Consider the following 11,227-nt stretch of genomic DNA (forward strand, 5'->3'; position numbering starts at 1 on the left):
GTTCCGGAGGAGGCTCGACCCCCAGGGACCGAGAGCCCTGACGAGGCGACTCCGCCCGAGCCGCGCGCCGAAGCGGGAAGAGGGAGGGACACGGTGCCCGGCGCGCAGCGGGCGCCGCTCCTCCCGGATCCCCGAGGGCCGGAGCCGCGGCGGGACCTCGGTCCAGCTTCTCCCTGGCACCGAGCCGGAAAGCAATTTTTCAATCCCCCTCGCTGCCGGAGGAGCGAGGACGGATTCGATGTTGTTTTCTTAGAAAATAACATTTATTTCTAGCTCGTGTCTATGCAAAGGAAAGCACAAAGTGAGCCGTTCTCTGCAGCAGCGCTTCCCGCGTCCGCCCGTCGCCGGGGCGCTCGGCGAGTCCGGGGCGGAGAGGGCGGACCTCGGGCCGCGGCGGGTCCGGCTCGGCCGCACGTCGCTCTGCTCCCGCTTCGGTGCCACCTCGACCGGCCCGGGCGGAGCGCAGGTGGGCAGGGTTCGTCCCGAGTTTACAATATACTTAGTCTATAAAACCTGATAGAACAATGCGCGCATAGTCTAATTTTCTCCATTTTGTCCTTTTTTTTTTTTTTTTTTTTTTTGCTTATTTTGATTTTTTTCACGTTAATACCGAGGTCACCTACAGGTTACAATTAATAACTTAGAATTCCATTTTATAACATCATACACTGGCTTGTATATATGTGTATAGATTATATATAGATTTATACATATATAAAACTCACACTGCACCAAGGACACCCATGCTTATCGGCATAAGCAACAAAGAGCGACAAGTACCGCAACGAGGAAAGTGCACTGGAGGACTCGTTTCCTTTTTCTTCACAACTGATATGGATATATATGTGTGTCCCAAAGACTCGACTCAGTGCCAAGAGATTTATACATCCTAAATTTATATTTGTTAGAACAAATATTTAAAATTCTTTAAAGGGAGAGGGAAACACGACAACTCTGGAACTATCCTGCCATCCATCTGAGCGCGCGGGCGGGGGGGGGTAGCCTAAGGAGCGGCAGGACGTGGGCTTAGGAAGCAGCCTTCGAATTCGCAAGGACTGTCCCCTTCGGAGCGTCTGGGAGGCCTGGGGAGGAAGGAGGTCGGGGACGAGGACCGAGCCGCGCGCCTCCTCCGAGACACCGCCCGGAGCTGCGCCCGCGCTCGGCTTCCCCCCTCACTCTTCAAAACAGGACTGAGAACCACCTCGGAGCGAGCAGACCGCAGCCGGGCTGCGGAGAGCGCACGGCCCAGGAGGCGTCCCCGGCACGGGAACCGGGCAGGCTGCGGGTGTGGGGCCGCCCCGCCGCGGGCCGCTCGCCCTACTGCTTCTCGGGGGCGCCGTTGACCAGGGGCCCGTACAGGCCGCCGCCGTAGGCCGGCTCCTTGTGCGCCGCGGCGGCGGCGGCGGAGCGGTCGCGCATGAGGTCGCTGAAGGCGTAGTCCACGGGCGGGCGGAAGCCCAGCGCGGGCACCAGGCCCGCGGGGGAGTACGGCGCCATGAAGGCCAGGCCGCGGCTGTGCGCCGCCGCCGCCGAGTAGGCCAGGCGCAGCGGGCTGAGGCCGAGCGGCGCGCCCAGCGGGTAGGCGCCCGCGTCGGCGCCGAAGTGGCTGGCGTTGGGCTGCAGAGGCGAGAAAGCCGAGCGGCTGCTCAGAGAGCCCAGCGTCCCGGGGGCCATGGCGCCGGCCAGCAGAGGTCTGTGGTGCGGGGGCGCGGCGGGGCCGGCCTGCAGCGGCGCGGGCAGCCCGGGTCCCCCGGCGGCGGCGGCGGCGTCCACGCGGCCCGGCCAGCCCTCGTCCGCCGCTGCCACCGCGCCCGCTGCGGCCTTGTCGGAGGGCAGGGCGGGGCCGAGCCCGGCGGCCAGGCCCCCGCGGTGGTGGTTCAGCACCTGCTCGATGGCCTGCACCACGTCGCCGCCGCAGCCCTGCAGCACCAGCTCCAGGACGCCTCGCCGGTGCCCCGGGAAAACGCGCGTCAAGATGTCCAGCGGCGTCCGCTGCCGCGGCCCCGGGCCCCCGCCCAGCCCGGGAGCTGGCGCGGCCTCCGCCTCTTCTCTGTCGGCCTCCGACCCGGATTCAGAGCCCAGCGGGCTGGCGGACCCGGGGCTGTCCTCCTCGCCGCCGCCGCCGGGGCCGACGCTGCCCAGGCAGCTGCCGCCTCCCTCCTTGGAGGCCCGGGTCAGGGGCGACCCCGACAAGGACTCTCCGTCGCCGTTCTCGGAGCCCGAGCCCGGCCGCACCTCCGGGGACGACGTCCCGGGACCCGAGTCCGCGCCGTCGGGTGACAAGGGCTTCCCGGGTGGCGGCGGCGGGCTGCCCGGACGGCCTGCTTGGAGCAGCGCCTTGGGAAATAGGTCAAACTTCTGTAATTTGGCATCTGGGAAGGGAGAAAAAAAAAAGATGTGAAAAACGGAAACGGGGAGGCGACCAGACCAACTCCGCAGCCGGTTTCCTTTCCCAGAGCCCCGTTTAGTGGGCGCCAGCGCTCTTTCTTTTCTCCCCACTATTTCTTCTTTTCTGAGTCTCTACAGCCCTCTATCTCTCCCTCTGCCCCCAGGGAGCGCTCGCTTTCTGCACCCAGAAACCCAACCACCTGTGCCCTGCACACTCGGTGTTCAGTGCCCTTCTTCCTACATCTGTGCCCCAACGCCTTCACCTTCAGCCTCCTCCCTAGCCCCGCCCTGCCCTGGAAAAGTGACCTGGCCCCGGGTTCAAACAGAAGCCAACAGCTCTCCCACCTACGTTACACACTGTGTGGAAGAGCCCACTCCACCTCTGCCGTTCCAGGAGCCAGCCCAGGCTGGGCGCCCTCTGGCCCTGGACAGCACGGCCTGGAAATACAGGAGCCTCCGGCATCTACAGGATCCCAAACCTCTCTGCAGGCAACAATAAAACCCCTATTTATAAGACACCCTTTCCAAAATTAAGACCTAAGAAGTTCTTGCCTCCCAAGCTGAGAGCTGAGAGGGCCCCAGTGGCGTCTGCCTGATTTCCTCCCTCCGCAGAAAAAGCCCAGGGAGTTTTAAGAAGAGGGTGGGGCCAGGCAGGGAGTACAGGGGTAAAAGGAGCGGGCACCGAGGAAAGGGAGAGTGCTCGGCTCTGAAAAACGGGGGACAGGTTGGCAAAGGAGCTAGAAAGGAGCAGGACGCAACACGCGGCTGTCCGAGGGGCATTAGGAACATGATTAAAGGAACCACAGGTGGAAAGGGAACTAGGTGTCTTCCATATCGAGAAGGTGAGGGACAGGGGAGGGGGCTTGGGAGAGGGCTGGATTTCTGAAGAGAAGTGAGAAGTGAGGGAGAAAACTGCCCGTTGTAGAGAAACACAGAATGAAGGAAAAGGGAAGACAAGCGGATTTCCAGGCTGGAGAGAGGACGCAGCGAAGTGAGCAGGGAAGCCGGGAGGTGTCTACATAGAGATAAGACTAAAGCGTTCACAACTGGGCCCGCAGGGAAGGAAAGGAGTAAAGTACAAACGCTTCAGGAGAGCGAGAAAGAAGAGTTCATGTGTTTGTGCCCAAATTAGGGGCTGGGTGTGCGGTCAACTCTTACCAATCCGGACATTTGGAGAAGGGGATTCTCCTCTCTCAGTACCGGGTCAGGTCCCTGGGCCGCGCGTCCCCGGGCCCGGTCCCTGTCCCCCTCTCCCCCCGACCCGGCAGTGCGCTCACCTGCGCTCCCGGCGCCCGCTGTGCCGCCTCCGGTCCCCGCGGGGGCTCCTGCTCCCGGGCCCCCGCCGTCGGCGGCGCACACGGAGCCGAAGACCTCGTAGGCGGGCCGCGGCGGGATGATGCCGTTGGCGGCGGCCAGCGCCAGGCCCTCGGCGGTGCCGTACAGCAGCTGGAGCTCGCGCGCCTCGTTCTCTTCCTGCGCCTGCTGCCTGCGCAGCGCCACCTGCGCCGCCATGACGCGCTGGCGCTCGGCGATGAGCGTGCACTTGGCGCACAGGCAGTCCTTCCAGCGGCAGTAGCGCTTGTGGCCCTTGAGCGCCGACACCACCCCGTGGTTACGGCAGCGCGCGCACTTGGGGGTCCGCGGGTACTTCTCCGCCGCCCGCAACAGCAGCGGCGGCGCCCTCAGCAAGCCGCCCGCCACGCTCACGGGTAGCGAGGCGGCCGCCGCCGCTGCCGCCGCCACCGACGCCACCGATGCCACGGGCGGCCCCGTCGTTGTCGTCGCCGCCGTCGCTGCGCCCGGCACACTGGGCAACTCAGAGCGTAGCTCCATGTCAGGACCTGGCGTGGAAGACCGTGGGAAGGGGGGGAGAGACTCCCGGTGAGGAGGGCACGGAATGCGAAGCCACGGCAGACCCTCGAGGAAACCAGGATTAGATAGGAAATTTCGGCTGCAGATGTTTGGCTACTGGTTGTCAAATCTCTAGGAGGAGGTGCCTTTGGAGTCGGAGTAAGGCCGAGCTTCCCCACCCCACTCCCACCACAGCTCTTCTTATATCTGATTTATGCGCTGAGTGTAAGATTTCGTTTGAATAAGTGGTTCTGCTAGGAAAAACAACAACAAAGTTTGAAAGTCACTGGTTCAGATGGATGTAACGAAAGTTTGAAGGAGAAAATAGTATTCCCCCCGCCAAAGTTTAGCTTCATTGGGATGAGATAGGATAGAGAGAAATATTTGTTTGATTGAACTTGTATGAGAGAGAAAATATTTTGACCCAACAGGTTGATGCCAAAACAAAACAGAAACATCCGAAGTGAAATGTCCAGTTTTGTGGAAGGGTGAAGGGTTGGGCTGGAGGCTTTTTGGTTTGTTTTTTGCTGATGGGAGCAGGAGAGTTCAAGAGAAAAACCAGGAACAGAAAGCATAGCTCTAGGAAGTGGAGTGAGGGGTAGGAAACAACTCAGGGGCAAAGTTAGGCCCAGGGACCCAGGGATCCATGGAACTATGGGAACTGCAGTCCCGTGGTGTGGGCCTCTGTAGAGTGGTAAAGATTATGGGTGTGGAGCTGAATTTAGGATGCCCAAGGAAGATGATTAAAGAGAAAATTCAGCTTTGGATAGACAAACCCAGTCTAAAGATTAGCTAGCTTGGGATCTCAGAAAACAGCTGACACGGGTGTCCAGGTCCCAGGGTTTGTGCAGAGGAGAGAGGTGTGCTTGAAGGGAAGAAAACAACCTGCAGGCATAGGCTGGGGTGAGTATGGAGTAAAGCCTATGGCGCAATTATAGTCTGGAGAAGTAGGGAGGAGAAAGTGTCTTGCAAAAGTTAGGTATTGCAGGAGAAAGATCCTGACCACCTCACACTGCCTCTCCTCCCCTCTGGGTGCAGGCACCCAGTCGTCAGCCGCACCCTCCCCACGCTAGGGCCTCGCAGGACCCGGCTGGGGCGCAGAGACCTGCATTCTGGTATCAGAGTTGGGTTCCTGGGACTTGGATGGCTTAGCAGGCAGCGCTGAGGCAGGGGAATAGCCTCTGGAACTGGCTCCGAGGGAACACAGGAGTCCCAGCTGCGTCCCACAGGCCAAGAAGGCCCAAACACACCAGCGCCGAGCTTCCTCCACGGCTTGCTCTGGGTTCCCCGGTCCCCGCAGGAGCCTGAGACAGAATCCTGGTGTCACCTCCCGACGATCCTAAACTCCTCCCCTCTCTCCTCTCTCAGCTTCTTCCTCAGGCCCCTCGGGCCAAGCAGTCCCTAAGGCCAGCGTTGCCCGGGTTTGGTCAACAGGGGCCTCAGGCCAGGCCTCCTCCCCTGCCCTCCCTGCTGCCCTCAACTACCTGCGTTGAGCTAAGGGATCCTCCTCCTTCGCTGGCGCTGCACGCGCCTCCCAGCTCCGCTCGCGACGTCGGCACTCTTGGCCTCTTCTCTTTGCCCCCGGCCCCTTATGTGACCACGTCACCCTCCTTCAGTCACCATGTCCGAACTTCCGGAACCCCTCAGAACGCTTCGGAGTCCAACCCTTCTTTCGGAAATCGGAGCCGGGGGACCGTTTAGGGACCCGCCAGCTGGCTGGAACCCCCCACCCGGGCCTCGCCACGCCGCGTCTCCTCGCGGAGCGCGCCGAACGCTGCGCACAGCCGGGCCCCAGCTGCCCTGCACTGCAGACTCTCAATGAGCCGCCCGCCCGCTCTATTGTTGCTCCTTAGGGCTCCATTAGACAGAATTGGACAACAATGTGGCGCCTGCCATTGGCCAGGGGAGGCAGACGGCACTCTGATTGGCCGGACCCGCGCCCGGGGAGCCCCGCATTCTACAGTGTCCGAAAGATTCGAAACTCCGAAGGGTACACTGAGTGCCCCCGGGAGGGGAGGGGGCGCGCCAGGAAAGGAGTGGAAGAAAGTAGGCAAGAAGGAGCCTTGAAAATATCGTGACAAGTAGTTTCCGTGCGCCGGAGGCGTGTGAATTGCGCCTAATTACCGTGTCCGGCGGTGCCTCTACGTAGACCTGTGTAACCCCTCGGCTTCTGGGGCGCGGGCTCTGCTGCGCCGCCCGCACTGGCCGGGGGCGCTTGGCAAGGCCGACTTTCCCAAGTGGCCTTGGCGGCCGGGGGCGAATTGGGGACAGGTGACAATTCAATTACCGTGGTCGGGTGGGGGGGAGCGGGTAAAACGGGGGTGGAGAGGGAGGGTGTATATGGCAATGCCAAGACGATTTTCCTGCTTCCTTCCGGCTCTGTTTCGACGTGCCCCCAAGTCCCATGCATTTGGGGTAGTCAGGGGCTTGTTTTGGTGTTCCTCCTGACGGCTTGAAAACGCAAATTATTTTTTAAAATCCTGTTACGATAAAGCATCACGGAGGGTAAGTGTGGTTATTTGAGATATTTGTTTTTAAAGTGGATCCCGGAGAGATGAAATGAGATTGCGCTTCCTGTCTGCGCCCCGCGTGTCCCTCGCGCTTTGCGTCTTTTTCTTCTCCGCCCCCCTAACCCCGTCCCTCTGCCCCTCTGGCTCTCTCCTCTCCTTGCTTCCGCAGCGTTTCGATTTCTTTTCCGTGATAGTGGAATTATTTTTGTCGTTGTTGTTTTAAATGAACAAATAGTTTTCTTTTTTAAACGAAAGTAAAAAGTGGCCTCCTCTCCCCAAGAGCCTCTTGGAAGCAGGACGCGCAGCCGTCTGTCCATCCTTAGGGCTGGAGACAGCTCGGCAGCCCCCAGGAGCAGTTGTAACTTTCGCCTTCCTCTCCCGCCCTGACGTCACAGCTTTGGGTTGCAGCTCGGTTCGCAGAGGAGGTAACAGGTTTCAGGTTTTGTTTCCCTTTCTAATGGGAACATCTGGAATCAATGCCGCGGTCCTCGGGTGTGATCGCCTGGGATTTCTCTCTGTGTGGTTCTCAATGCCTTTTCTCCATCTTTTCCTCGTTCTAATGTTCTCCCACTCTCATTTTTATTATCTACTTTTCTCTCTTGTTTAGAATAAAGAACATTCGTTTAAGCGAGAAAAAAAAATGTTTCCCATCATCGTTCTCTCTCTCCACTCCAGACTGTGCGTTTCCGCGTTGTTCTTTCGAACTTCCCAGGTCCACGGGTTCTGGCCGGAGCCATCCGGGGCGTGGACGTACTGGGCGTGCGGACTTGGCCCGGGAGCCTCAGAACGCGGCCGCTTCCACGCGGCGGGACCGCTGGGTCTCGCCCTGCCGGGCCAGCCGTTCCTGACGCCTACAGCTGGGGATCCCGGAGGAAGGTGCGACGGGCCGGGCCTCACCTCAGGCAGCGAAACCTCGTGCGGGTTCTTCCGGGCCGCCAAACCCTAGGACCAGGCTAGGGGAGGAGGGAGAGAAAGAGGATGGCGTGCGCCAAGAGTGGGGCGGAGAGCTTCCAGAAAGTTGACCAGACCCGAGCGCGGGTCCAGCCGGGACCAGACTCCAACCCGGACAGAGTCTGTGACCGCGATAGAAACCAGGCCCTGCGCTACTAGCAAATACCACTCGCTGGAGCCTGAGAATTTGGGAGAGGAAAAGGGGTCTCTCACGTGGAGTGAGGGTAAGGGAGTGAGTCCGCGATCCCCTGTTTTTCAGGAGCGTAGGACCCAGACCCCACCTTCCAACACTTTGAGGTTATGAGGTCAAGGAAATCTGTGCGCTGACTGCGCTCTGGGGGTGGCGGTGAAGCGGGAAGCGAGACCGCAGCCAGATCCTGCGAGGGAACAGCCAGGCTCCTTCTTTCAGAGCTACCTGGGACTAAGTTTTTCAGAAATTGTTTTAAACCTCAAAATAAATGAACTATAGAAATCAACCTAGCTTTAGGCGGGGGCGGTGACCCAGACACCCCTCTTCGTTCTTGAGATCGAGCCATTATGAGATTTCCCCACTCCTCTTCCAGCGAGCCTGTGGGAGTCGAGGGTCCAGCTGAGCATTCAGACTTGGAGACGCGGAGCTCCCCTAGAGTGTCAGGAGCCTCATTTTCTTAGGAGGGGGAGAGAACACATCCTGACAACGATTCCAGCCAGAAGGAATCTGCCCATCCCTACAGCAGGTGCCTTGCGATCCTCTTTTCTCCTCTTCACAGTCCAGCAGGTCCAAGACCCGCGACCTTTCCTCTGGTGCCCCCGAGGTTGGGGTGACCGTGTGAGTGAGCGTGTCTTGCGGAGAGGCGGAGGAACGTTCTGGATGGACACTCACACGTTCCCAGGCCACTCTGGGCCTAGTCTTGGTTTGGACTCAGGTCAGGAGGAGGGGAGCAGACTAGAAGGGGTGGCCGGCTGGGCCAACAGCAGTGGGGAAAGGCATGCCCGGATTTAAGTAGCAGGGGCTACCCCTCTACTCTCAGTCGAGTGTGGCTTCACACCTGGACACAACACCTACACATGTGCCCTCACTCTGCACAGTCTTGGACACACGCTCACACCTGCGGGCAATCACCACCCAAGGGGTGCGCTCACTCTGAGGCTACCCTCCCCCCAAAATGACCCCTTCAGAAATTTCCATTGACTCCACAGCGCTTTCAAAGTCTGTCCACATGTTGGGACATCCACTTGGTGTGTGATTTCTCACTCAGAAGCCCAGTGTCCACCGCAGGACTGAATACCCAGACAGGAGCACATGCTCACACAAGTGTACCCTTGTTCCTCCACTGACCTAACCCTACTCCAGGGTCCTGCTCCTTGCTGGACTCTGGCCAGAGAAAGCCAGACTTCCAGGACAAATGAGGCAGCTGAGGGCAGAAAGCCCGTCCTCACACGGTCACACACATACAAGCTCACTAACACGTGTTCTCTTAGCTCAGGGTCACTTGCTGGTGCCTTTGCTGTGCCAAGGGCTGGGGCCCCAGGTGAGCGCTCCCATCCAGAAAAATCCACCTCCACCGGTGTTCGCTCCCACCCCCACCCCACGCACCCTTCTCCCAGGAAGTGATGGGAACAAAGGGATGGCGCTGGCGGAGACGCGGGTGATGGCGGGGTTTGAGGTTGAGGGGCGGGGAGGATGCTGGTGGCGCGGCGCAGTGGCGCTGAGTAGGAGAAGCAGGGCCGGGGGCGCTCGCTGAGGGGGGACCCGGGAGGCATTGACTTTTGCGCTGTTAGTCCGCGGCCTCGGAGCAAGCAGACGCCATCTGTTTGCCGGCTGCGGCGCATCCCGTTTAATTACCCTCCCGGCAGCCTAATAGAGATGATATTAAACTAAATCTTTCTGACATTAAAAGTAATTATCCCCAAACCAGTGGCTCCGGGACGAAATCGCCCCTCCCGTACCCACCCCTCCTCGGCCGCGCCAGATTCCGTCAGTTTGGCTACAACTTTTAACTGGGGAGGGGTACAGAGAAAAGGGGGGAGTCTACGCGGGCCGTGCGCTGCACGGCTTCCCACACAAACACGGACGCTCTTGTCCGCACGTCGAACACCTGTACACACACAGACACGCCACGACGTTGTCCTCTGGATCAACTCTCGAGCCATGTTAATTAGGACCCAGCTTCGGGCACCCCCGGGCCGACAGGGAGACACTCAGCCTGGTTTGCTGTCCCCGCTTCCGAGTCCACAAAAGACAGCCCTTTTGCGTGGCTAACGCCACGGATCCAGCCATGGCCAGGGCTGGAGACCCGGACACTAATTTGCAGCCAGAAAGAACCTCTCCCAGCGCGGCAGTGGACCCTTAGGCGCCCCGGTGAGGGGTCTTAAGCGGCGCCCCTCTGCGAGGCAGAGGCTGGTGTCACCGTCTCACTTCACAGGTGAGAAAACAGATTCAGGGAGATGAGATCATCTGTCCTACATCTTACAACTAATAGGGAGCAGGGCAGAATTCGAATCCTGGAGTGCCAGGAGAACCCGGACCCGAGGCCCAGGTTCTGTTCGGTTCCAGGCGCGGGCCCGGAAGAATGCGCGGCCGGATGCCTGGCCCGTGGCACTCTCCGCGCCCTCCCCCTCGGGGACCGCGGGACTCGCTGTGCTCAGCCTCTTCCGGGGCCCCTGACCGCCCACCGGGGGTGTGGGCCCCGCGCAGCCGGAGGCGGGAGAGCGAAAGCCCCGGCGCCCAGAGCGCGGTCCGGACCCCGCGCGCAGAGCCGCGGCGCCCTCGGGCCGCCTGGGATCAGACACTGGCGTCTTCAGGGGCGCGGGGAGAGGCGGCGCCCGGGGCCGGCGAGCTTCCTGTCTGCACAGTCTCCAAGATGGGCGCATCTGAGCCTGGGCCGAACGCGTGGAGAGCGGTGCCCATCGCCAGACTGTCTGCTTCTGTTGCTGAGTGCCCACTGGGCGCCCCCACTCCGCCCGAAGCGTGGTGTGCGCTGCCTTGCTCGGTGCGCGGTCCTTGGGGCAAGCGTGGCGCTCCACGTTTCAGAAACCCGTCGGCCAAGGTCCAGCGACCTGTAATTTGCTCGGGGTCACAAGGCTGCTGAGCCAGGAGGGTAGGGACTCAGACTCGAATACCACTCTTAGTTTTCTTTTCTTTTTTCCCCCTTCTTACCTTCAGTTCTGGCCGGATAGGATCCTAACCTAGAGCCTTTCAGTCAGTTTGAGTCCATCCTATTTACCGATTATTCACGGAAACATGAGAAAACGGGGCCTTTCATTCCTTCATTCGATGCTTGCTCACGTCGATCACTAGTTTGTCCCAGGCCCTGAGGACCGGAGGGAGCTAAATCAACCGTGATGGGTGGGCCCGTAAAGAGCCACCTGAGGACAGAGTCCCTCGCCTCAGAGAACAGGGCTGAGGTGGGAGTGCGTGAGGAGCGGCAGGGAAGACCTACTAAAGACAGGGCCCCTGATGTGAGAGGTTAGTTTCCCAAACGGAAACATTCCTATTGCGTGTTCTGATAAAGCAAAACATAAAACATTTTAGACAACACAGAAAA

The 11,227-nt window shown here is 60.1% G+C and overlaps 1 protein-coding gene and 1 long non-coding RNA gene across 5 annotated transcripts; one reads left to right on the top strand and one right to left on the bottom strand.

Moving 5' to 3' along the window:
• Positions 1-333: 333 nt before the first annotated feature.
• Positions 334-6,039, bottom strand: DMRTA2 (DMRT like family A2). 3 transcript variants are annotated; one of them, XM_066376246.1, is made up of 4 exons: positions 5,724-6,039; positions 5,345-5,543; positions 3,666-4,229; positions 334-2,372 (listed from the first exon to the last, which is right to left on the bottom strand). In XM_066376246.1, exons 3-4 carry the CDS (start codon positions 4,219-4,221, stop codon positions 1,318-1,320), a joined length of 1,611 nt encoding a protein of 536 aa, XP_066232343.1. In that variant the 5' UTR covers positions 4,222-4,229; positions 5,345-5,543; positions 5,724-6,039; the 3' UTR covers positions 334-1,317. The 3 variants fall into 3 exon arrangements, with proteins under 3 accessions (XP_066232343.1, XP_066232342.1, XP_066232344.1); XM_066376245.1 differs by lacking the exon at positions 5,345-5,543; XM_066376247.1 differs by lacking the exons at positions 5,345-5,543; positions 5,724-6,039 and having other exon boundaries at positions 3,666-5,337.
• Positions 6,040-6,638: 599 nt separating this feature from the next.
• On the top strand, positions 6,639-9,319 carry LOC136397667 (uncharacterized). Of its 2 annotated transcripts, none has more exons than XR_010749894.1 (3): positions 6,639-7,174; positions 7,425-7,625; positions 8,264-9,319. It is a non-coding gene; the product is annotated as an uncharacterized lncRNA (long non-coding RNA). The 2 variants fall into 2 exon arrangements; XR_010749893.1 differs by lacking the exon at positions 8,264-9,319 and adding an exon at positions 7,960-8,180.
• The last annotated feature ends 1,908 nt before the right edge of the window (positions 9,320-11,227 follow it).

This window comes from Saccopteryx leptura, chromosome 3 (genome assembly GCF_036850995.1).
Source record: "Saccopteryx leptura isolate mSacLep1 chromosome 3, mSacLep1_pri_phased_curated, whole genome shotgun sequence".
Classification (NCBI taxonomy): Eukaryota; Metazoa; Chordata; class Mammalia; order Chiroptera; family Emballonuridae; genus Saccopteryx; species Saccopteryx leptura.

Excerpts from the sequence above, each read along its gene's own strand:
- DMRTA2 (XM_066376245.1), bottom strand. The coding sequence starts at position 4,221 with ATGGAGCTACGCTCTGAGTTGCCCAGTGTGCCGGGCGCAGCGACGGCG. Across the intron at positions 2,373-3,665 it reads AGCGGGCGCCGGGAGCGCAG|ATGCCAAATTACAGAAGTTT; the intron begins GTGAGCGCACTG and ends CTCCCTTCCCAG.